We start from the raw sequence: 26786 nt of genomic DNA, 5'->3' as shown, positions 1-26786 counted from the left end.
TGATCCAGTTTGAGTTAATTTTTGTGAAAGATGTAAGATCTGTGTCTAGATTTATTTTGTCGTATGTGAATGTTCAGTTGTTCCAGTACTATGTGTTGAAAAAACTATATTTGCTCCATTTTATTGCATTTGCTCCTTTGTCAAAGACTAGTTAGCTTTATTTATGTGCGTCTACTTCTGGGCTCTTTATTCTTTTCCTTTGATCTATTTGCCTGTTCTTTCACCATTACCACACTTGATTACTGTAGCTTTCTAGTAAGTCTTGAAGTCTGGTAGTGTCAGTCCTCCAACTTTGTTCATCTCCTTCAATATTGTGTTGGCTATTCTGGGTCTTTTGCTTCTCCATACAAACTTTAGAATCAATCTGTCGATATCTATACAATAACTTGCTAGGATTTTGACTGAGGTTACATTGATTCTACATCTTGATCATATCTAGTCTTCTTATCCATGAACATTGAATGTCTCTCCCTTTACTTAGTTCTTCTTTGATTTCATTCATCAGAGTTTTATAGTTTATCTCATATGTATTTTGTTAGATTTATACCTGGGCATTTCATTTTTGGGGGTGCTAATATAAATGGTATTATGTTTTTAATTTAAAACTCCACTTATTCGTTGTTGGTATATAGGAAAGCAATTGAATGTTGTACATTAACCTTGTATCCTGCAATCTTCCAATAATCGCTTATTAGTTCCAGGAGTTTTTTTGGCTGATCCTTTCGGATTTTCCACACAGATGATCATGTCATCTGTGAACAAAGACAGTTTTATGTCTGCTTTCCCAATATATACACCTTTTTTTTCTTTTTTCTTTTCTTGTCTTGTCTTATTGCATTAGCAAGGACTTCCAGTACCATGTTAGAGGAAAGGTTACATAGTTTTTCAAAATTCTATTAGAGGTTAGACAGTCTCCGCCGAGAGTCGCCGCGGTTTCCTGCTTCAACAGTGCTTGGACGGAACCCGGCGCTCGTCCCCCACCCGGGCCGGCCGTTCAGAGCCAGCCCTCCGCCATCTCTTCGTCGCGCCCTCGGACCGCTCCCAGGCCCCCGCCGCCGCTCGCCGCCGCCTTTTCTCAGCCGCCGCCATGACGACCGCGTCCCCCTCGCAGGTGCGCCAGAACTACCACCAGGACTCTGAGGCCGCCATCAACCGCCAGATCAACCTGGAGCTCTACGCCTCCTACGTCTACCTGTCCATGTCTTACTACTTTGACCGCGATGATGTGGCTTTGAAGAACTTTGCCAAATATTTTCTTCACCAATCTCATGAGGAGAGGGAACATGCTGAGAAACTGATGAAGCTGCAGAACCAACGAGGTGGCCGAATCTTCCTTCAGGATATCAAGAAACCAGACCGTGATGATTGGGAGAACGGGCTGAATGCAATGGAGTGTGCATTACATTTGGAAAAGAGCGTGAATCAGTCACTACTGGAACTGCACAAACTGGCCACTGATAAAAGTGACCCAGATTTGTGTGACTTCATTGAGACTCATTACCTGAATGAGCAGGTGAAATCCATCAAAGAATTGGGTGACCACGTAACCAACCTGCGCAAGATGGGGGCTCCCGAATCTGGCATGGCAGAGTATCTCTTTGACAAGCACACCTTGGGAAACAGTGATAGTGAAAGCTAAGCCTTAGGCTGTCTTCCCATAGCCACAAGGGTGACTTCCCTGGTCACCGAGGCAGTGCATGCATGTTGGGGTTACCTTTACCTTTTCTATAAGTTGTACCAAAACATCTACTTAACTTCTTTCATTTGTACCATTCTTCAAATAAAGTAATTTGGTACCCAAAAAAAAAAAAAAAAAAAAATTCTATTAGAGGTTATGTGACCCGAAATGTTTACAGACCACTTATCTAAACAAGTATATGGTCAAGCCAGCACCGAGTTCCCTATCTTTCTCAACTACAAAGCTCAAAGCTCATAAATAAAGTTCCATATCATCTCCAGGTAATGCATGGTTTGCTGTTTTCCTGACTCTCCCATCTCCAAATTAACAAAAGTATCAAACATGCCTCACCTCACATAACATCGGTTTTACCAGTTGGCAGTCACAGTCTTACCTAAAGGCCATTTTCATTAAAAAAATATATATTATTAAAATAAACCATTTTAGGGGCACCTGGGTGGCTCAGTCAGTTAAACATCTGCCTTCAGCTCAGGTCATGATCTCGGGGTCCTGGGATCGAGCCCCGCATCAGGCTCCCTGCTCAGTGGGGAGTCTGCTTATCCCTCTGCCCCTCACCCCTGCTCGTGCACTCTATCTTGTGCTCTGCTCTCTCTCTCTCAAATAAAATCTTAAAAAAAAAAAAACCATTTTATTAAAATAAACAACTCCTTACTATGGCTCAAATGCAAAAGACCGTAAAATTTAGCCTCATCTTCCTCCTACAGGTAGTTTTAGAGTACAATATTAGAACTTAAAATATAGCTAAATTATAGAGAAAAAAGTGAATATAACCACTAAGGTGGAAGGAGGTTTTGGATGATTGTTGCCCATTCTGCATAACCCTTAAACCCAGCCAACCTGAGCAAGGTATGATTAGGCCATATGGCACCTTTGTGCAAATTAGAAAAAGGTGGTTTTCCCCCCACCCTCATCCCTCTGCCTCTGGAGATGCAGCATCATGCCAGTTTGGCATGTAAAGTATAGACTGCATTTCAGCTACCATGTCTTAATTCAGCTAGTTGCCCTCATACAAACACATGCAATGACTTCTTGTCAGCCAGCCAACAAGAGAACATAGAAGAGCAGCACTGTTCTGGGTTAATTACCTTGGACCTTTACCATTTTGCTCCAAACCCATTTGCATTGATTCTTCCCACACTTCTCTTCCTGGATGGAAGCTTCCATATTTCCTCCTGGCCCCTATTTGGAATTTCCTAGCTTTCCTTCCTGGCTTCTTGACTTTGGCTTTCCATGTGGTTCCTGGTCCTGATCACTAGTTTGGATTTAGTTCCCCTGGCATCTCAGGTGACAGGTTCTCCACTAGAACCTCTCAGGCCTCACCTCCAACATCCCTTTCCCATCAGAGTAGCCTGGACCTTCCCCTAAGGTGGAGTAGGAATCCTTCCCCTAAGGATTTGAATGAATTCTCAAAAAGTACTTTAGCTCACATCTAGCAAAATTACATAGAGCTTAGCTTTTGACACAAAAATCCCACTTCTAGGAATCTATCCCAGAGAGACAGTGTGCAAATATACAAAAAGATGTGCATAGGCTATACCCTGAAGCATTATATATGACAGTGAAAGATGAGAAACAATCCAAATGTCCACAGGTTGAACAAACCATGCTTCTAAAGGATTCTGCATCCCATTCCAATGTGCATGTGTGTTGGGGGAAAGGGGGCATTTTCCCACACCAACAAGCAATTCTCCCACACCAGCTGAGTGTCCTACAATTCAACCCAATTTTGACATATCTACCCAGAGATAGCATCAGATTCCTTAAGGGTTCAGTCCTACAAGACCCCCCTCCCACAAATGCCAGTTGCACTTGTGCTTCTGACGGACCCACTGTAGATTAGAGTGTTCTTAGGACACCTCCTTGCATTCAGTTTGCTGCAGTAGCTCACAGCTCGGAGAAACATTATACTCACCAGCTTACTAGTTTATTATAAACAGAAATAGAACTCAGGAACAGCAGATGGAAGAGATGCTCGGGACAAGGTATGGAGAAAGGTACAGAACTCCCATGTCTCCTCTGAGTGTCATTCTTTCTAAATCTCCAGTTGTTCAGCAAACTGGAAGCTCCCTAACCCCGTGCTTTAGGATTTTTACGGAGGCTTCATTAGATAGGCACAGTTGATTAAATCACTGGCCGTTGATGATTGAACTCAATCTCCAGCTCCTCCCCCCCTAGAGGTTGGGGTGGGACTGAAAGTTCCAACTCTCTAATCACATGGTTGGCTCCACTGGCCGCCAGCTTCCATCCTTAGGTGTGGTCCAAAAGTCACCTCGTTAACATAAAAAAAGGCACCTTTACAGCTCTCATCACTTGAAATTCCTAGGAGCTCTGTGTCAGAAAAGGGGACAAAGACCAAATGTATATTTCTTTTAAACTGTATTTATTTTATTTTATTTTTTAGAGAGAGAGAGAAAGAGAGAGCATGTGCACGGGTGTGAGGCGGGGGAAGGGGCAGAGGGAGGGAGAGAATCTTAAGCAGGGTCCATGCCCAGCACGGAGCCCGACATGGGGCTCTATCTCAAGACCCTGAGATCATGACCTGAGCCGAAATGAAGAGTCGGATGCTCAACCAACTGAGCCACCCAGGCACCCCCCAAATATATATTTCTTACTATAAATCACAATATCACAGGTACATCCACTCAATAGTATAATATGCAGCTGAAAAAGAAACACAGAATATCTCTGTATACTATTATGGAGTGATCGTCAGGCTATGGTGAAGTAAATAGCGAAGTACAAACTATGCATAGTATGCTATCTTTTTTCTACAGTGGAAGTGTGAATATAAAAACTATCTACATATGTTATGTGTAAAGGAGTGGGGGAGTAGGTTGGAGAGGACAGGGATGGAAACTAGGATTCCACGAATGTGTCTTATTTGTAAATTTGTTTGTAAATCTGGCATTGGGACCATGTCAATATTTCATAAAATTATAATCCAAAATTAAACCAAAATGAACTAAACTAAAAGCAAGCCCCCAAAATTGAAAGCAAAATGAAACCAATGACTCTAGTGGTATACCGAGTTGGTGCCTTATTCACACAGAGATAAATTATTTCAAATTATTATTTTTTAAGCTGTCCTTAACACAACATAAAAGTTACCATCTTGACCATTTTAAGCACACAGTTCAGTAGTGTTAAGTATATTCACACTGTTGTACAACAAATCTCCAGAACTATTTCATCTTACAAAACTGAAATCCTATACCCACTAAACAACTCCCCATTTTCTCATCCCAGCCCCTGGAAACTACCATTCCACTTTCTGTTTCTATGAATTTGACTTCATTAGATGCCTCATGTAAGTAGTTGTCTTTTTGTGACTGGATTATTTCATTTAGCATAACGTCCTCAAGATTCATCTATGTTGTCTCATACAACAGGATCTCCTTCCTTTTTAAAGCTGAATAATATTCCACTATATATGCCATATTTTGTTTATCCATTCATTGATCAAAGGACATTTGAGTTGCTTCCATTTCCTGGATATTGTGAATAATGCTGTTATGAACACAGGTGTACAAATATCTCTTTGAGATCATGCTTTCAGTTCTTATGGATATATAACCTGAATTGGGATTGCTGGATCAAATGATAATTCTATTTTTAATTTTTTAAGGAACTGCCATACTGTTTTTCATAGAGGCTACATCATTTTACATTCCCATTAATAGTGCATAAGGATTCCAATTTGTCCACATCTTTGGCAACACTTATCAGTTTTTCTTTCTTTCTCTCCCCCCACCCCCTTTCTTTTGCAGTAGCTGTCCTAAGGACTGTGAGGTGGTATCTCATTGTGGTTTTGATTTGTACTTCTTTAATGATTAGTGATGGTGAACTTGTTGGTCATTCATGTATCATCTTTGGACAAATGTCTGTTCAAATTCTTTGAACATTTTTGATTTGGGTTGTTTTTTGCTGTTGAGTTGTAGGAGATCTTATATATGTATCCTGGATGTTAGCCCCTTATCAGATATATGATTTGAAAGTATTTTTCCTCCTTTCATGGGTTGCCTTTTCACTCTCTTGATTGTGACCTTTTATGCACAGAATTTTTAAGTTTGTTATAGGCCTATTTATCTATTTCTTAATTTGCCCTCTGTGCTATTGCTATTGCTGTCATAGCCAAAAAATCATTGCCAAAATCCAATGTCATGAAGTTTCCCCCTTCTGTTTTCTTCTAGGAATTGTATCGTTTTAGGTTTTCTGTTAAAGTCTTTAATCCATTTTGAGTTAATTTTTGTATAAGGTGTAAGGTAAAGGTCCAGTTTTGCATGTGAATATCTAATTTTCCCAACATCATTTGTTGAAGAGGCTATCTTTTCCCTACTGAGTGGTCTTGGCACCCTTGACCATATACATAAGGGTTTATTTAAGGGCTCTCTATTTCTGTTCTATTGGTCTATATATCTGTCCTTTTTGCCAGCACTACACCATTTGCTTACTAGCTTTGTAATATGTTTTGAAATCATGGAGTGTGAGACCTCCAACTTTGTTCTTTTTTTTTTTTTCAGAGTCCCTTGAGAATCCAGATGAATTTTAGGATTTTTTTTTCTATTTCTGCAAAAAGCACTGTTGGAATTTTGATAAGAATTGCAGTGAATTGGTAGATCATTTTAGGTAGTACTATCAAATTATTTTAAAACACAGAAATGTTATTATATATTGCTTGTGAGATATACCTTAAAGACAGAAAGTAACTGCAAATAAACCTTCATTTTGTTTTGCAATCATATTGTTACAACAATATTTAACTTTCTATCCCCAAACTATTATATATAATAGATTGAAGCAGATAAGTAATTATGTTACTGTTATTAGAAACCAAGATTTTTATTTTATTTTTTAATCAAGATTTTTATTTTAAAAAATGAGGTATAAATATAAAATAAAAAAGCTAAATAAAAACATTGTAATCCTAAATTGAATGAAATCAGTATAAAGTCAGATATATTTATCTTTTATATATTTTTAATTAAATATATATTTTAAGTATATGTTTATATAATTATTTAAATATATGATTTAAAATAGATTTATGTATTTAATATATGTTATATTAAATATATTTATATACATATATTTTTAAATAAACATTTTTCTTGGCTTCATCTACTGAGGAAGTCTAGAAACCAACCCAGTGGCCATAAGCATCCCTAGTCAAAATTGTGGTCTATATATACCATTTCCCACTAAAAGTTTTCTTGGAGAAACTGCTAAGTCCAGGTTTGGCAGGAAATAACAATGGTAGCTTGGGACATCTTGTCATACCACAAAGTGAGGAAACTATCCTAAGATTACCAGGTTGTGTCAAAAGAACCCAGAAGCCAACTCAAAGGGGTTCCCTCTGAGGGGATAATGGGATAATTATGCATATCCCGTATGATTATAGGATAAATTATGGGATGATTTAAGTATCAGGAAAAAAATTAAGAACACAGCAAGTATATTAATATTCATCAATTCATAATGACCTCTAAAAAAACAATTTATTGATTACCTTTTGTGGAGGCTAGGGAATTGACTTACTATTATGAAAATCTCTACATAAAGGGAAAGAACCCAGCGCTTACCTTGCCTTTCTGGTATAAACTTCACCTTGGGATCACTGAACCGTATTTCCTTATACAAGAATTCCAACGCATAAATGCAGGAGGAATGATGGAATTGATATATCATTATTTTTCTTTCCTAGTGAAATAATGGATCGAGGCAATGACCATCAGTAGGTAGCTGCTAAAACCACTTGATCAAAAACTGATGAGAACTTTGTAATGGATGAATCAGGCTAACATCATCTGAAATCACTGGCCAGTCTTGATAGCATAAAAAGAAAAACCAGACATTGAGTGCCTCCTGATGACTTGCAATTGGACGTACAGATTGCTTATGAAATCTTCTGGCCAAAAATGTCAACCTGGGTCTTAGGAAACCTTTCAGTGTAACTACCAGTTTTTAAAGATTAAATGAAATCTGAAGATTTGCTTCCCCAAAATGAGCCAGTGGCAGGGAAGGAGTGGGAGCAGTGCAGATGAGACAACATAGGCCATGTTGATAATTGCTGGAGCTGGACAATGAGGAAATGGAAAATTCATCATGTCATCTCTCAACTGATGTGTATGTTTTTACATTTCCAAAATAAAAAGGGGTTTTAGTACGTGGCCTCAATCACATTTTTCTAGTTGGAAAAAACCATCTGGGGTTCTGGCTTGCTCTAACCTGCCTCAGAAATTCTTCCCCTGAGGTTTCCCTTGTTACTTTATTTTATAACGAGCTGTGTAAATACAAGCCAGAAGAGGATTGGCTATGCACAAGAAGGACTGGTTAAATATTCAGATTGGGTTGCCGAGGGAGGCCTTTTCAATTAGCAGTAACTGCGCCTCAGATATACTGCCACTGTGTGCAAAGCTGAGGGAGCCCTTTTAATGGCATTAAGAATCTCAGCTACTTTGCAGGAACAAAGATCACAATGAGTATTAGTTACTGACATCATTCCTTTGCATTTTAAAATACCCATGCATAATTACTTACTGTCTAATTCCCACTAGGTGTAAGCTCCAGGAAAGCTGTATTTTTTACCCATTGTATCCCTCGTGCCTAAAATGTTACCTAGTATAATATACATATGAATTTAAGTATTCTATTGTGTTTCCACTTTAAACATTTACATAATTTCAGATACAGTCTCATGTAAAATAACAATACGGTATTCTTTCGTTTACACACCATAGTTGGCCAACCCTTTCAAGGAGCCTGGGTGGGTCAGTCATTAGGCGTCTGCCTTCGGCTCAGGTCCTGATCCCAGCCCGCATCGAGCCCTGCATGGAGCCCGCATCGCATCCGGCTCCCTTCTCAGCGGGAAGCCTGCTTCTCCCTCTCCCAACCCCCCTGCTCGTGTTCCCTCTCTCACTGTCTCTTTGTCTCTCAAGTAAATAAATAAAAATCTTTAAAAAAAAAAAAGTATTTGAAAAATAGGACAACATCTCATTCTTTGAGCCATTGGGATGAATTGGTTTAATTTACACCCCTCTGAAGATCTTTCACATCTTCAAGGTTCTTTTATTTTATGACAAAACCATAGTTCTAGAAGCTTGTTTCTCACACCTGAAAAGACTGGATAAGGGACATGATCCTGTAGAACATAAGAGGTAAGCCTGATGAATCTGAACACAGGGGGTCTGGAGGTTGGAAAAAAGGGCTGAGTGCTCATGGGTGGTGCTAGTATGGGGGTGTGGGAGAGATTAGTTTAAAGCAAGAGTATTCAAAGAAGAAATGAGTCCGTTTACAAAGAGGAGGGACAGAAAGAAGAGGTCGATGACACCAACCATGTAATTTTCCTGGGAACTAGACCTATGCGTAAGACATGTAAGTGCTGCGGTTTCATGAAGAATGCACTCCTACGGTACCTGACTGGCTCAGTTGGTAGAGCACACAACTCTTGATCTTGGGGTCATGAGTTCGAGCCCCACATTGGGTATAGAGATTTCTTAAAAAAATAATAATTAAAATAATGCACTCCCGAAGACAGCATCATTTAAAATCTGCATAATTCAAGACTAATTTTCTCACGGGACTAAATGGAAAGCAGGTGTATGTTCTCAGAGCTCATAAATCTATAACTATTGTGGCAGATTTTTTAATATTGCTTTTTTATATATCATTATTCTTGCTAAAGGTTCTAGAGTTTTGACTTCTAAATGCACAGCATGATCTGTCAAAGGAGTTATTTAAAGTTCTTTACAGTGTTTTAGCACACCTAACTTGTATTCCAAAATTATTGATTTGAGGCCTATTTTCCCAGCCCTGGCACCACCATCCAATCAATGCTTGGAGGTAAAAAAAAAAATTTTTTTTTTAAGATTTTATTTATTTATTTGAGAGAGAGAGAATGAGAGATAGAGAGCACATGAGAGGGGGGAGGGTCAGAGGGAGAAGCAGACTCCCTGCCGAGCAGGGAGCCCGATGTGGGACTCGATCCCGGGACTCCAGGGTCATGACCTGAGCCGAAGGCAGTCGCTTAACCAACTGAGCCAGCCAGGCGCCCGGAGGTAAAACATTTTTAATTATAATAACAAAAACACAGCAACACAATAACAAGCAAAATTGCCACCAGAAGTGCTTCCTACCTTTAAACAACACAATTCACATCATTAACAAACTATGGCAGGTATTTCTTTGTAAGGTGGTAGGTAATCCTACCAAGTAGCAAGAGCATACAGAGTTTCAATGCATAAATCCGATATCATTTTTTACTACTTTTTTCAAAATTGGGGCAATATACATTAGTTCACATTTTGCTTAGAAGACACAATTTTTATATCATACTATTTCTAAATTGGCAGCCACGCTTACCATACATATATGTCTTGTTGGGTGAAGAAAGAGGACAGTAGCGATGAAAAAAAATTGATTCCAACTAGCGATGGTCCCTTCAGCTTTGGAAGTCTAAGGCAACTGTCTGCAAATAATTTTGTGACATCTACGTTACTGTTTTGAACTGATTTCTGAAAGTATATTATGGTGTTTTGGGGGCAAAATCATCTAAAGAACCACTCTTGTAACCATCCCCTTTCTCCTACATCATTAGAGTTCTCTGTTCTACTGGATCATGCATAGAATTACGGTCAGTAATGTGGTGGCAAATGTTTAATATCCAGCTTTGGAGACTGGGGTGAATGGGGGAAAGCCTTAGGTTGCAGTGGTTGTCTATGCCTGTGGTGTAAAAACTTCCATTCCTGGCGAATTTCAAGATACCCACATGGAAGAGATGTGCAAAATTGGCTCTCGCAAGCCAGTGTGAGCCAGCTCCAATACACCCCTGAAAATGTTTTTCAAGGCTCAGTTTACAACCCACTAATGGGTCTTGCAAACAATTCAGTGGGTTATAAGCAGCATTTTTTTTAAAATGAAAAATTAGAATGCAAGAGTATTGTTTTGCAAAGTTTTTGTTTTCATAATTTTAAATATGTATGCAACAATTCACAGTGTAAATGTAGTTGTTACTGTGGATTACTTGTTGAAAGTCTACAAGGCACCACTGTAGTATCTTCTTTTTTTAAAGATATAATTAATTTATTTATTTGAGAACGAGAGAGAGCACATGTGCATGAGATGGGGGGTGGAAGGGTAGGGCAGGGTAGGGGGTAAAGTTGGGTGGGAGAGTGGGAGGGAGGGTCGGGGGTGGGAGAGGGACAAGCAGACTCCACGCTGATTGCTTGGGAGCTAGATCCCATGACCCTGAGATCATGACCTGAACCGAAATCAAGAGTGGGTTGCCTAACCGACTGAGCCACCCAGGCGCCCCAGTATCCTCTCTTTTTAAAACAAACAAAAACAGAAACAAAACAAAATCAAAATCTTCTTTTTATCCCACTGCTTCCTTAGCTACAACAGTCGCTCTGTTCTTCACAGCTAAACTTCTTAAAATATAGATAGTCCTGATTTCTGCCACTTTGCCTCACATTTCTCAGCCCACTTCAGAGTGAATCACTGATGACCTCCCTGTTGCTAAATCCATGGGTCACTTCTATGTTCTCAGCAGCATGTGGCACCAACTGGCTTGTTCTCTCTTCAAACACTTTCTTTCGGGGCACCTGGGGGGCTCAGTCAGTTAAGTGGCTGCCTTTGGCTCAGGTCATGATCCCAGAGTCCTGGGATCGAGTCCCGCATCCGGCTCCCTGCTCAGCGGGGAGTCTGCTTCTCCCTCTCCCTCTGCCTGCCACTCTGCCTACTTGTGCTCTCTCTCTCTCTCTCCCTCTGTCAAATAAATAAGATCTTTAAAAAAACAAAACAAAACAAAACCAAGAACCTTTCTTTCTTTGGCTTCCAGAACACCACTCCCAGCAGGTCTCCATGGCTGCCTCTTCTCAGTCTCTTCCATTGACTTTTCTTGACTTACCTCCCCAGGGCTCGGTCCTAGGTCAAATTCTCCATCTATCTACTCTCGTAGGTGACCTCATCAAATTCTATGATTTCATCTCACATCATTGTCTCCTTTACTATGTGTCAGCCATGCTTGTGACCTCTCTATTCCTGAACACGTTAAAATGCATTTCTCAAGAACCAGAGGGATCTTCCATTACTATTCCCTCTGCCTAGAATGCTCCTACCCAAGATCTTCACTTGGCTGCCTCTTTCATTCACCAGCAGTTTAAACATCACCTCTTTGCAAAGGATTTCCCCGGCGCCCAATTAAAGCAGTCACCCAACGGCTCCCAATTACATTACCCTTTTTTATTCTTCTCTGAAACTCCTCACTCTCTGTGTCCCCCGCTGGAATGTAAACCCCATTGAAGCAAGAGTAGTGAAAACTCCCTGTCCTCATGAAGCTTATCATTTGGTGGGTGAAGTCACATAAAGTAAAAAGGTAAATTATATAGCATATTAGAATATGGTAAGTGCTAGAGAAAAATAAAGCAAGGAAAAGTGATAGGGATTTTGTGTGTGTTTTGGGAGGGTGTTTGAGATTTTAAATATGGTGGTCAGGAGAGTGCTCACTGAAAATTGGTATTTGAGTAGACTTTAATGAGGAAAAGGTTGTCAAATGCAAAGGTTCTGTGGGGGGGGGCGGCGAGTGTGCCAAACAGGCCCTAGGAATACCAAGAAGGCCAGTGTGCTTGCTGGAAGAATGTAGTAGGAAAAGAAGTGAGAGTGTGTGTGGGTGGTAGGCGGATCATGTAAGGACTCCAGTATCTACCCAAAGAATGAACAACAGCTAGTGGAAGATTTTAGCAGAGTAGTAACATTGTTTGAATTATATTTTGTCCTGATCTTTCTGGTTGCTGTGTTGACATCAGATTGTAGGGGAGCAAGAGCAAAAAGCAGGGGGACCAATTAGGAGGCTCTTGCAATAATCCAAGAAGGAGATATGGGATTTCCATTTTTTTGTTTTGTTTTGTTTTGTTTTGGTCTCTTCTCTCCATCTAGAAGGGTCCCATGAGGCAAATACTACAAAAACCTTTTAGTATACTTATATTCCTTATCACTGTACCTTGTCTCGGTGGGCATTCAGCATATATTTGTAGATTTTAAATGATATAAAAACATACTGAGCTCATTGAACAAAACAGGGACTAATGAATGGGTTATTTCTAAGAACAGGTTCTCTGGCTTTGTGGACACTTTAATCCAGAATTAGTTCACCAACACTGGATTTCAGGCTGTTTTACTTTGCCACATTTGCACCTAGATACCACTTAACAAAGAAATAGAGAACTGCTGTGTATTGATTTCAACTTATTTTGCAAAGGAGAGGTACGAAACCCAGGCAAAACTGTGTAGACATTTGATTGCTCCTCACCTCATCAATAACCTATTATTTCAACCTAACATTTAGTGCCTACTTCATGAGAAGCATCACACTGAGCGTGGGGAGCATATAAGACAAGTTCCTTTTTTCGGTTTAAAATCGAGTTGGATAGAACACAACGCACAGAAGGATGAGTACAAATCCAAGGTAGTGCACGTCATGGGTTAAATGCAGCTATTTACACTGGCTCCTGAAGAGTGAATCAAACTTGGAAAATGAATAGGAGAAAGAGAGAAAAGTAACAGTAAATCGGAACGTGAGTTCACTGGTATGGGATTTGTAATGAATTCTTCAATTACAAAAAATAATAACAGCCGAAGCCACCGAGAAGAAAGCCCAAAGTGGCGACACCAAAAACAGGTCTTTCAAAACGAACGTGGATAAAAATCAAGTAGAGACACGTAGGAACATGAGATCTTTGCGGTGCCGAACAGAAAACCGCGAGCAGCCAACCGTTTTGGGTAGCTTACATAACCTTATTTACATTTCTCTGTTTTTACAGCAAACTAGCGGCCACTGTGGGTGAAGCAAGAATAGTGAGAACTGAGCTGAGAAATCAGTTATTCACTGATTATCTAAGTCTGCTCGTAACTGTGTCCCATTCTGCTGCCATTTTTTTTTCCCCCTAGGGAGGCGCGTAGCTTAGAAAACCAGCGCGTAAAGGACTTGGCGAGTCAGCCTCAGCGGCTGCAAGTCCAAGTTAGAGTAGCCAGACGCGGTGCTTCGGACTGGGCGCAGTGCCGCTGTAGCGAACCCACTTCCCCCGCATTCCTCTGACACCCAGGCTGTGTGCTGGCCAAAAGGGGCGTCTCCAAGTCGGGTTATCGCTCACAGCACCATCTGGACTCTGACCCGAGGCAGAGGCCGGGACCCCTGCGCGGGCGGAAACACGTGGGGCGGAGAGAGCATCAGTTTTCTCCTTTCCAGCCCATTTCCGCGCACTCCCACCCCGACGACCGGGCAGAAGCAGGCGGACACGCTCAGGAATTCTTTAAAACACCCTCTGCCGTGCATCCCCTCCGTCCGTCCCGCAGTAAGCCGGTCGCGGTCCAATCCCCGGACGCTGTGCCGAAGGTCCACCGCGGGGACGACCGGCAGCCGGCCGGGCCACACGCCCGCAGTGCCCCGAGCACGCCCCGCACCCAGAGGCGGGGCCGCCGGCCACGCCCTCGGGGGGGGGCCCGCGAACCGGGAAACGGAGGCGGGCTGACTCTTTCGGCTTTCCGTAGTCGCCCACGCATCCCGGGCTCCCGGAGGGCGCGCTGCGGCGGAGAGAGCACCCGGTGCGCCCGGCGCCTGCGACGCCTGTCCCGGGGTGAGTCGGCCTGCGGGCGGTTCGCGGGGAAGGGCGGGGAGCGGCCGCGGCGGGGGGCGCGCCGGGCGAGGAGGGGCCGCGGACGTCGCTGTCTCCACGTCGGAGTTTGGTGGGTGGGACGCCTCGGGTGTACCGGTTCCACAGGTCCTCTCCGCGGCCGCGTGGGGCGGGGTGGCGGGAAGCTCCCGGGAGGGAGTCGCAGCGGGAGCTGTGGCCCTTTCCGCCCGGCCCTCCCGGCGGCGGCCGCGGGCAGCGGGGGCTGCCCGGCCGCAGACCCTCCCCTCCCCGGGCTGCCAGCCCCAGGCCGAGCGCCGCCTGCCCCCGCGGGAGGACAGGGTCTGTACTTTGAGTGACAGACCTCCTCTGCTCTCCGGGACTCTCTGAAAACACGTTCGTTCAAGATGCCGAGTCATTTGACTGCAGTGTTAAAAAGTTCGGAAGCGTAGGTCACCTCAGTGGGCTTTGGCCGTGCGTAAAACGTGACGATGGCTTTTTGTGAAGCGAATCAACAGCAGGACCCGTCCCTGTGGGTACTTTGGGAATGACTGGTTTCACGCAAGCCTATGGTTTAAACTGGGTTACTCTCTCTGGTCACCATGTAAATTATGCATGTGGCTATGGCATCTCGCTATCCTTTCTTTTTGCTCGTATTCGCCCTTCCTGAATTTTACGGAGCAGAAGGAAGAGTTTTGAGGTCTTGACTAATGTCTAAATTAATGACAGGTTGGGGTTACATCTAGATGGTAAACCAAGAGGAATGCAGGATTTTGTTTTTCTTAATAGAAACTCGTAGATGTGGTTACTGCGTATCTGCTGTGCGGTATAATGACAGAATTGGCGGAAGTAAATGTAGGAAGCTTCACTTTCATTTCCCTTTTAGACTGTTTGACGACTTTTAAGGCTTCCCTGGAGCAATTTAATGGGTACTTCTACTAGATGAGTACTTTTATCTTTTAAACCTGCAGCTGATGCACAGCACACCCCCCCGCCATAGTTTTTTTTTTTTTTTTAAGCCACAAGGGAAACTATATCATTTTCTTTTCTCAGATTTTATTTATTTGAGAGAGAGAGCGCGTGAGCGTGAGCCGGGGGAGCGACAGAGGGAGAGGGACAAGCCGACTTCACGCTGAGCTAGGAGCCCAGATCAGGACCCCAGCCAAAGTCGGAGGCTTAACCGACTGCGTCACCCAGGCGCCCCTGGATTGTTTTTCTTTTTGACTTGTTTAATTTGGAGGAGGAAGAGCAATGCCTTCTATTAAAATAAGAACAAAAATTTATAAAGCACTTACTATTCCGTTGTTTTATTAATTCATTTAATCAGAACAAACCTGTGAGGTGAATGTTACTCTTATTCTCACTTCACAGATGAGAAGAGTTAAATGAATATCTTTGGTAGTTGTACCGGACTATTTGCTATTATTTTATTTTTAGTAGTAAATTCCAAGTTAGAGATTTTCTGTGAATGTATTGTTCTAAATTTATTATTCGGTTTTATTTCTGTTTGAGCAACTTCAGGATTTGGGTGGTAAACATAAAGGACAGTTAGTGCTGATTTTGCTTAGCACAATTAACGTCTTCTTTCCTCCTGCTGTTAAGTTGCCCTGCGTGATCTGATAAACTTGTGTCTTCTTTTTTATTGAAGAATAATTAACATATAATATTGTATTAGTTTCAGGTGTAACATTGAGTCAGTATTTATATGAAGTTTATATACATTATTTATGAAGTGATCACAATAAATCTAATTAACATCTATCACCACAAAGTTGTTACAGTATTATTGACTATGTGTAGTAAACATCTGTTACTGTAACAGAACCAACAGGAGTTTGCTCCTTGGTGAGTCACAGAAACTACACCCAGGTGAGTTGTCCCACCAAGGAAGCTTTATTTGCATCAAATAAGGAGATCCTCGGGAATAACTTTCAAAGCTGGGACTCCCCCAGGAAGGGTGAATGGGTTGTTCTGTAAATGAGGTTTGTGTTCCTCCTTGGTATTACATTAGTATTATAATGAGGTAAAGGTAATTGTTGGTTATTCCGGAGGTCACTCCATGGTCCATCTGTACAAGCCCGAGTCAGGGGTTTAGGACCACCAGAGCTCTTCCTCTGGGCAGTTAGTATTGCTTGAGTGGTAGTTTCTGTTTCATTAATGGGATATTATGCCCTCAGGGTCTTTTGCCTGAGTTAAGACAGAAGCTGGAAAGAAGAGCTTAAGGAAAAATGCAGGACCAAGGTTGGTGGGTACAAGGAGATGGGTAGTAAAGGTCAGGTCTTGGGGTCTGGCTGGTGACATCACCATACAAGATTGTTACAATATTATTGACTATGATTCCCTGTTACATCCCTTTTCTTATTTACTTTATAACGGGAAGATTGTACCTCTTCATTTCCTTCATCTGTTTCCTCCATCCCTCCCACCCCTGTTCCCTCTGGCAACCCTCTGTACCTATGAGTCTGTTTCTGTTTTGTTACTTATTTCACTTAGCACAACACCCTCTAGATCCATCCATATTTGTCCCAAATGGCAAGATTTCATTCTTATGTCTGAGTCATATTCCATTATATATGTATAAACCACATCTTCTTTATGAATTCAACTATGATGGACATTAGGTTGCTTCCATATCTTAGCTATTGTAAATAATGCTGCAATGAACATAGGATTATATATGTCTTTTCCATTTAGTTCTTTTTTTTTTTTTCATTTTCTTCGGCAAATACCAAGAAGTGGAATTGCTGGATTGTATGATATTTCTATTTTTAACTTTTTGAGGAACCTTCATACTGTTTCCCACAGTGGCTGCATCAATTTACATTCCCACCAACAGTGCACGAGAGTTCCCTTTTCTCCACATCCCTTGCCAACACTTGTAATTTCTTGTCTTTTTGATTTTAGCCATTCTGACAGGTGTGAGGTGACCTCTCATTGTGGGTTTGATTTGCATTTCCCTGGTGATTAGTGATGTTGAGCATCTTTTCATGTGCCTGTTGCTTCTCTTGTATGTTTTCTTTGGAAAAAAGTCTATTCAGGTGTTCTCATTTTTTAATCGTATTGTTTGTTTGATATTGAGTTGTATGAGTTTTTTATGTATTTTGGATGTTAACCCCTTATTGGGGTATAATTTGCAAATATCTTCTCCCATTCAGTAGGTTTCCTTTTCGTTTTGTTGATGGCTTCCTTCACTGTGCAAAAGCTTTTTATTTTGTTGTAGGCCCATTTGTTTGTTTTGTTTTGTTTTGTTTTAAGATTTTATTTATTTATTTGACAGAGAGAGACACAGCGAGAGAGGGAACACAGGCAGGGGGAGTGGGAGAGGGAGAAGCAGGCTTCCCGCCAAGCAGGAGCCAGATGCAGGGCTCCATCCCGGGACCCTAGGATCATGACCTGAGCTGAAGGCAGACGCTTAACGACTGAGCCACCCAGGTGCCCCGGCCCATTTGTTAATGTTTGCTTTTGTTGTCCTTGCCTAAGGAGACAGATCCAAAAACAATACCGTTAATACTTACGTCAAAGACATAACTTACTGCCTATGTTTTAAGAGTTTTATGGTTTCAGGTCTTATATTTAAGTTTTTAATCCGTTTTAAGTTTATTTTTGTATATGGTATAAGAAAGTAGCCCAGTTTCATTTTTCATGTAGCTGTCCAGGTTTCTCAACATCACTTATTAAAGAGACTATCTTTTCCCCATTCTTGCCTCCTTTGTTGTAAATTAATTGACCATGTAACCTGGATTTACTTCTGGGCTCTCTGTTGTGTTCTGTTGATCTATTTGTCTGTTTTTGATTACTTTGTAGTGTACTTTGAGATCTGGGAGCATGATTACCTCCAGCTTTGTTATTCTTTGTCAAGATTGCTTTGGCTATTTGTTTTTTGTTTTTGTTTGTGGTTCTATACAGATTTTAGGATTATTTGTTTTAGTTATGTGAAAAATGCCATTGGTATTTTGATAGGGATTGCATTCAATCTATAGATTGCTTTGGGTAGTATGGACGTTTTGACAATATTAATTCTTCCAGTCTGTGAACATGGTATATCATTATTTATTTGTGTCATCTTCAGTTTCTTTCATCAATGTCTTACAGTTTTGAGATTACAGGTCTTTCACTTCCTTGATTAAATTTATTCCTCGGTACTTTATTCTTCTTGATGTAATGGTAAACGGGATTGTTAATTTCCGTTTCTGAGAGTTCATTATTAGTGTATAGAAATGCAACTGATTACTGTATATTGATTTTGTATCCCGCAACTTCACTGAATTCACTTATTCTAATAGTTTTTTGGTGGAGGCTTTAGGTTTTTTTTATACATAGTATGTCAGCTGCAAATAGCAACAGTTTTACTTCTTCCTGTCCAATTTGGATGCCTTTTATTTCTTTTTCTTTCCTAATGGTTGTGACTAGGACTTCCCATACTGTTGAATACAAATGGCATAAGTGGGCAGACTTGTTCCTCATCTGAGAGGAAAAGCTTTTAGCCTTTCACCATTGAGTATGGTGTTAGCTCTGGGTTTGTCATATACGTGGCCTCTATTATGTTGTGGTATATTCCCTCTTTACTCACTTTGTTGAGAGTCTTTATCAAAAGTGAATGTTGAATTTAAGCAAATGCTTTTTCTGCATCTATTGAGATGGTCTTATGATTTTCATCCTTTGTTTTGTATGTGGTTCATCACATTTTTTTTTAAAGAATTTATGTATTTGAGAGAGAGAATGAGATAGAGAGCATGAGAGGGGGGAGAGTCAGAGGGAGAAGCAGACTCCCCGCTGAGCAGGGAGCCCGATGTGGGACTCGATCCCGGGACTCCAGGATCATGACCTGAGCTGAAGGCAGTCGCTTAACCAACTGAGCCACCCAGGCGCCCTGTGGTACATCACATTAAATGATTTGCAGATATTGAAAGAACCTTGAATTCCCAGATTAAATCCCACTTGATCATGTCTATGATCCTTTTAATGTATTGCTGAATTCGGTTTGTTAAAATTTAGTTGAGGATTTTTACATCTATGTTCATCAGGGATATTGGCCTGTGATTTTTTTGGTAGTGTTTTTGTATGGTTTTGGTATCAGGGTAATGTTGACCTTGTAGAATGAGTTTGGAGTAGAAGCATTCCTTCAGTTTTTTGGAGTAGTTTGAGAAGAATAGATATTAACAATTCTTGAAATATTTGGTAGAATTCACCTGTGAAGCTTTCTAGTCCTGGACTTTTGTTTGTTAGGAATTTTTTGATTACTGATTCAGTTTCATCACTAGTAATTGGCTTCTTCAAAAAGTAATTGCTTTTTTCCTGACTCAGTCTTGGAAGATTGTATGTTTCTAAGAATTTATCTATTTCCTCTAGGTTGTCCAATTTGTAGGCATATAATCATTTGTAGTAATCTCTTATGACCCTTGTATTTTCGTGGTATCAATTGTAATTTCTCCTCTTTCATTTCTGATTTTATTTATTGGGCCCTGTCTTTTTCTTGATGAGTCTGGTTAAAGGTTTATCAATATTGTTTCTTTTCAAAGAACCCATTTCATTGAACTTTACTATTTTTTGTCTTCATTTATTTCTGCTCTGATATTATTATTGCCTTCCTTTTACTACTTTTGCAGTTTGTTCTTTTTTTTTTTCTATTTTCTTGAAGTGTAAGGTTAGATTGTTTTTTCTTTTTCTTTTCTTTTTTTTTTTTTAAGGATTTTTTTTATTTGAGAGAGAGAGAGAGAGAGAGAGCACAAGAGGGGGTAGGGTCAGAGGGAGAAGCAGACTCCCTGCTGAGCAGGGAGCCTGATGCGGGACTTGATCCCGGGACTCCGGGATCATGACCTGAGCTGAAGGCAGTTGCCCGACCAACTGAGCCACCCAGGCACCCTTTTCTTTTTTCTTGAGGTAGGCTATGAACTTACCTCTTAGAACTGCTTTTGCTACATCCCATATATCTTAGAATGTTGTATTCTCATTCGTCTAAAGGTATTTTTTTATTTCCTCTTCGATTTTTTCATTGATCCATTGGTTATTTAGTAGCATGTTCTTTAGTCTGCACATGTTTGTGGGGTTATTTTTTTCTTCTTGGAATTGATTTCTAGTTTCTTTCCATTGTGGTTGGAAAAGTTGCTTGATATGATTTCAGTCTTCTTAAATTTATTGATACTTATTTTGTGGCCTAATGTGTGATCTTTCCTAGAGAATTTCCATGTGTACTTGAGAAGAATTTGTATCTGCTCTTTTTGGATTGGATGTTTTATATATATCTATTCAGTCCACCTGGTCTAATGTATCTTCTAAGGCCAGTGTTAATTTTCTGGTTGATGATCTATCCAGTGATGTAAAGTGGGATGTTAAAGTTCCCCACTATTACTTTATTGCTGTTAATTTCTCCATTTGTGTTTGTTAATATTTGCTTTATATATTTAGGTGCTCCTATGTTGGGTGAATATTTACAAGTGTTATATCTTCTTGTTGGGTTGATTTATCATTATGTAATGCCCTTGTCTCTTTTTACAGTCTTTGTTTTAAAATCTATTTTGTCTAATATTAGTATTGCTACACCAGCTTTCTTTTCTTTCCTGTTTGTGTGGAATATATTTTTCCATCCTTTCACTTTTAGTTGCTGTGTGTCTTTAGATCTGAAGTGAGTCTCCTGTAGGCAGTATGTGGATGGGTCTTGCTTCTTTATTTATTTAAAAAAATTACTTTAATTTTAGCGTAGTTAACATACAGTGGTACATTAATTTCAGGTGTACAGTACAATTCCCTATATTACTCAGTGTTTATCAAGATAAGTGTACTCTTAATTCCCTTCCCTTCTTTCACCCCTACCTCACCCCCTCCCCTCTGGTAACCATCTGTTTGTTCTCTATAGTTAAGAGTCTGTTTTTTGGTTTGTCTCTTACTTTTTCCTTTGTTTGTTTCTTAAATTCCACATATGAGTGAAATCATATGGTATTTTTCTTTGACTTATTTCACTTAGCATTATACTCTCTAGATCCATTATGTTGTTGCAGATGGCCGGATTTCATTCTTTTTTATTGCTGAATAATATTCCATTGTATATATATATATGCCACAGCTTCTTTATCCATTCATCTATTGATGGATACTTGGGTTGCTTCCATAATTTGGCTATTGTAAATAATGCTGCAGTGAACATAGGGGTGCATATATCTTTTCAAATTGTTTTTGTATTCTTTGGGTAAATATCCAGTACTGTGAATACTGGAATATAGGATAGTTCTATTTTTTATTTTTTGAGAAACTTCCATACTCTCTTCTACAATGGCGCACCAGTTTGCATTTCCACCACCAGTGCACGAGGGTTCCTTTTTCTCCACATCCTCGCCAGCATTTGTTGTTTCTTGTGTTTTTGATTTAGCCATGTCTCACTGTGGTTTTGATTTGCATTTCCTTGATGATGAGTGATGTTGAGCATCTCTTCATGTGTCTGTTGGCCATCTGTATGTCTTCTTTGGAAAAATGTCTGTTCATGTCTTCTGCCTATTTTTAAATTGGATTATTTGTGGGGTTTTTTGGTGTTGAGTTTTGTAAGTTTTGGATACTAACCCTTTATCAGATATGTCATTTGCAGATATCTTCTCCCATTCAGTAGGTGGTCTTTTAGTTTTGTTGGTTGTTTCCTTTGCTGTGCAGGAGCTTTTTATTTTGATGTAGTCTCAATAGTTTATTTTTGCTTTTATTTCCCTTGCCTCAGGAAGCATATATACAAAGATGTTGTTATGGCCTATGTCAGAGAAATTATCGCCTATGTTCTCTTAAAGGATTTTTATGGTCTCAGGTCTCACATTTAGGTACTTAATCCATTTTGAGTTTGTCAGAACAAATGGTGTCAGAAAGTGGTCCAGTTTTATTCTTTTGCATGTAGCTGTCCAGTTTTCCAGACACCATTTATTGAAGAAAATGTCTTTTATTGCATATTCTTTTTCCCATTGCATACTCCCTCGTTTGTCAGATTAATTGACCATAACATTGTGGGTTTATTTCTTTGCTTTCTATTCTGTTCCATTGAGCTATGTGTCTATTTTTGTATCATACTGTTTTAATTACTACAGCTTTGTAATATAACTTGAAATCTGGAATTGTGATACCTCTAGCTTTGTTTTTTCTTTTTCAAGTTTGCTTTGGCTATTTGGGGTAATTTATGGTTTCTTACAAAGTTTAGGATTATTTGTTGCAGTTCTGTGAAAAAAAATGCTGTTGGTATTTTGATAGGGATTGCATTAAATGTGTAGATTGCTTTGGGTAGTATGGACATTTTAACAATATTCGTTCTTGTAATCCATGAACATGGAATGTTTTTCCATTTGTTTTTGTCATCTTCAGTGTTTTTCATCAGTGTTTTATAGTTTTCAGAGTACAAGTTTTTCACCTCCTTGGTTAAGTTTAATCCTAGGTATTTTACTATTTTGGGTGCAGTTGTAAATAGGAGTTTTCTTAATTTCTCTTTTTGCTGCTTCATTATCAGTATATTGAAATGCAGTGGATTTCTGTACATTGTTTTTGTATCCTGTGACTTTACTGAATTGCTTTATCAGTTCTAGTAGTTTTTTTGTGGGGTCTTTAGGGTTTTCTATATAGAGTATCATGTCATCTGCAATAGTGACAGTTTTACTTCTTCCTAACAAATTTGGATCCCTGTTATTCTTTTTTCTTGTCTGATTGTTGTGGCTAGTACTTCTAGTACTTGTTGAATAAAAGTGGTGAGAGTGGACATTCTTGTCTTATTCCTGACTTTAGGGGGAAAGTTCTCAGTTTCTCCCATTTAGGATGATATTACCTGTGAGTTTTTCATATATGGCCTTTATTATGTTGAGATATGTTCCCTCTAACCCTACTTTGTTGAGGGTTTTTAATCATGAATAGATGTACTTTGTCAGATACTTTTTCTGTCTCTATTAAAATGATTATATGGTTCCTATCCTTTCTCTTCTTGATGTGGTGTATCACATTTATTGATTTGGGAATATTGAACCACTCTTGCATCCAAGAATAAGTTCCACTTGATAGGGGTGAATGATATTTTTAATGTATTGTTGGATTCGATTTGCTAATATTCTGTTGAGGATTTTTGCATCTATGTTCATCAGCGATATTGGCCTGTAGTTCTCTCTTTTTGTGGTATATTTATCTGGTGTTGGTATCAGGATAATGCAAGCCTCACAGAATGAATTTGGAAGTGTTTTCCTTCCTTTTCTATTTTTTGGAGCAGTTTGAGAATAGGTATTAACTCTTCTTTAAATGTTTGGTAGAATTTGCTTGCAAAGCCATCTGGTCCTGGATTTTTGTTTGTTGGGTGTTTTTTTATTTCTGATTAAATTTTATCGCTAGTAATCAGTCTGTTCAAATTTTCTCTTTCTTCCTGCTTCAATTTTGGTAGGTTATATGTTTCTAGGATTAAGCCATTTCTTTTAGGTTGTCCAATTTGTTGGCATATAATTTTTCATAATCTCTTAATAATTTTTGTATTTCTGTGGTGTCAGTTCTTTGTCCTCTTTCATTTCTGATTTTTTTAGTCCTATTATTTATTTATTTGATGAGCCTGGATAAAGGTTTATCAATTTTGTTGATCTTTTCCAAGAAAGAGCTTCTGGTTTCACCGATCTTTTTTTCTTTTAGTTTCTATATTGATTTCTACTGTAATATTTATTGCTTCCTTCTGCTGGTTTTGTTTGTTTGTTTTTCTAGTTCCTTGAGTTAAGGTTAGATTGTTTAGTTTTTTATTTTTCTTCTTGAGGTAAGCCTGTATTGCTATGAACTTCCCTCTTAGAACTGCTTTTGCCCCATCCCAAAGATTTTGGACTGTTGTGTTTTCATTTTCATTTATCTCCATGTATTTTTTTATTTCCTCTTTGATTTTTTGGTTGACCCATTCATTGTCTAGTAGCATGTTATTTAACCTCCATGTATTTGGCTCTTCCCACATTTTTTCTTGTGGTTGATTTCTAGTTTCATAGCATGGTGTGATTTTGATATTTTTGAATTCATAGATACTTGTTTTGTGGCCTAATATATGATCTGTTGTGGAGAATGTTCTGTGTACTCTTGAAAAGAATGTATATTCTGCTGTTTCAGGATGGAAGGTTCTGATTATGTCTGTTAAATCCATTTGGTCCAGTGTGTCATTCAAAGCCACTGTTTCCTTCTTGTTTTTCTGTTTGGATGATCTGTCCATTGATATTAGTGGGGTGTTAAAGTCCCCTACTATTATTGTATTACTGTTGATTAGTTCCTTTGTTATTAACCATTTATGTATCGGGTGCTCCCATGTTCAGTGCATAAATATTTATGATTGTTATATTTTCTTGTTGGATTGTTCCCTCTATGATTATATAGTATCCTTCTTTGACTCTTGTTACAGTCTTTGTTTTAAAGTCTATATTGGCCAATGGCTTTCTTTTGACATCCATTTACATGATAGATGTTTCTCCATTTCCCCACTTTGAGCCTGCATGTGTCTACAGTTCTGCGATGAGTCTTTTGTAGGCAGCATATAGATGGGTCTTGTGTGTGTGTGTGTGTGTGTGTGTGTGTGTGTGTGTGTGTGTGTTTAAAGATTTTATTTATTTATCTGAGAGAGCAAGCACAAGCAAAGGGAGAGGGAGTCAGACGTGGGCTTAATCGCGGTACCCCAAGATCATGACCCGATCCAAAGTCAGATGCTTAATCAACTGAGCCACCCAGGCACCCCTGGTCGTGTTTTTTTGTTTGTTTGTTTGTTTGTTTGATTTGTTTTATTTTTAATCCACTCTGTCACTCTATGTCTTTTATTTTTTAAATTTATTTTAATGCATTATTTTTTAAAGATCTTAGATTTTTTTTGAAGATTTAAAGATTTTATTCATTTATTTATGAGAGAGAGAGAAAGCATGAGCATGTGCAAGCAGGGGGAGGAGCAGAGGGGAAGGGAGAGGGACAAGTAGACTCTATGCTGAGTGGAGCCTGATGCCAGGCTTCATCCCAGGACCCTGAGATCACGACCCGAACTGAAACCAAGAGTCGGACACTCAACCGACTGAGCCACCCAGGCACCCCTCACCCTGTGTCTTTTAATTAGAGCATTTAGCCCATTTATATTCCAAGTAATTACTGACAGGTATGTATTTATTGCCATTTTGTTACTTATTTTGTGGTTGTCTTTAAGAGTTCTTCTGTATTCCATTCTTCCATTGCTCCCTTCTCTGCTGGTAAGTGTGCTTGCTTTAGTGATTTACTTGGATTTCTTTCTCTCTTATTTTTTCATATCTGTTACTGGTTTTTGATTTGTGGTTACTAATAGGTTTGTATGTGACATTTTACATATAAAGGAGTCTGCATTAAGTTGATGATTGCTTAAGTTTAAGCCTATTCTTCACTTCTCTCTCCCCACATTTTTAGGTATATGGTATCATACTTTACATTCTTTTATGCATGGCCTGAGTGATTTTTACAGGTATACTTATTTTTACTGCTTTTGTGCTTCCTACTTGTTGCTCTTACTCATGGCTTTTCCTTTCCATTCAAATAGTCCCTTTTAACATTTCTGGCAGGGTTGGTTTAGTGGTCATGAACTCTTCTAGCTTTTGTTTATCTAGGAAACTCCTACCTCTCCTTCTATTCTGAATGATAGCCTTGCTTGATAGAGTATTATTGGCTGCAGATTTTTTCCTTTCAGCGCTTTGAGTATATCATGCTACTCCCTTCTGGCCTGCATGGTTTTTGCTGCAAAATCAGCTGGTAGACTCGTGGAGTTCGCTCTCTCTTGCTGCTTTTAAAATGCTCTCATTATCACTACTTTTGTGCCATTTTAATTACGACGTGTCTTGGCGTGGACCACTTTGGTTGATTTTCTTGGGGGAATCTCTGTGTCTTCTAGATCTGGATGTCTGTTTCGTTGCCCAGATTTGGGAAGATTTCAGCTATTATTTCTTCAAAAAAATTTTCTGCCCCGTATTTTCTCTCTTCTCCTTCTAAGATTTCTGTAATGCAAATGTTATGCTTGATGGAGTCACTGAGTTCCCCGAATCTGTTCTCATTTAGCATTGTTTTATTTTTTTTCTCTCAACTGGTCAGCTTGATTACTTTTCATTATTCTGTCCTTCAGGTCACTGATTCATTCTTCTGCTTTGGTACCCTGCTGTTTTTTCCATTAGTGTATTTTTTATTTCATTTGTTGTGATGTCCATCTTTGATTGGTTCTTCTTTATCTCTGTTTAGGGTCTCACTGATATCCTCCACTTTTTTCTCAAGTCCATCCCCATTTTGCTTAGGTCTCTTGCTGTGGTTTTGTCCTTTTCCTTCATTTGGGACATGTTCCTCTGTCTCCTCATTTTGTCTAACTCTCTGGGTCTGTTTCTCCGTGATAGGAAAGTCACTTATGTCTCCTGTTCTTGAAAGTTGTAGCTTTATGAGGAGGAGTTCCTGTAGTGTTCTGCAGTGCAGTGTCCCCTGTTCACTGGAAACTGGTGCTTCAGGGGTGTCTA

The 26786-nt window shown here is 39.6% G+C and overlaps 1 protein-coding gene and 1 pseudogene across 5 annotated transcripts in view; both read left to right on the top strand.

Moving 5' to 3' along the window:
• The first annotated feature begins 953 nt into the window (after positions 1-953).
• Positions 954-1763, top strand: LOC112807882 (ferritin heavy chain pseudogene; annotated as a pseudogene).
• A 7052-nt stretch (positions 1764-8815) lies between these two features.
• LGALS8 (galectin 8) overlaps positions 8816-26786 on the top strand; it is a 41464-nt gene continuing 23493 nt past the window's right edge. The window contains exon 1 of one of the 5 annotated variants that reach the window (XM_025850883.2): positions 8816-8853. Coding sequence is in view for 3 of the 5 variants with exons in the window: in XM_073879014.1 (XP_073735115.1) it covers positions 14730-14770 (41 nt within the window). In the remaining 2 variants the exon portion in view is untranslated. Of the gene's footprint in view, positions 8854-14171; positions 14329-14640; positions 14855-26786 lie in introns of those variants that run through there. The other 4 variants (XM_025850882.2, XM_073879014.1, XM_073879013.1 and 1 more) reach the window with 4 other exon arrangements.

Source organism: Callorhinus ursinus, unplaced genomic scaffold, assembly GCF_003265705.2.
Source record: "Callorhinus ursinus isolate GAN/ISIS: 27379988/994484 unplaced genomic scaffold, GSC_fseal_2.0 scaffold32, whole genome shotgun sequence".
Taxonomy (NCBI): domain Eukaryota; kingdom Metazoa; phylum Chordata; class Mammalia; order Carnivora; family Otariidae; genus Callorhinus; species Callorhinus ursinus.
Note: the sequence above shows the minus strand (reverse complement) of the source record. Positions and strands in the feature narration are given on the sequence as shown.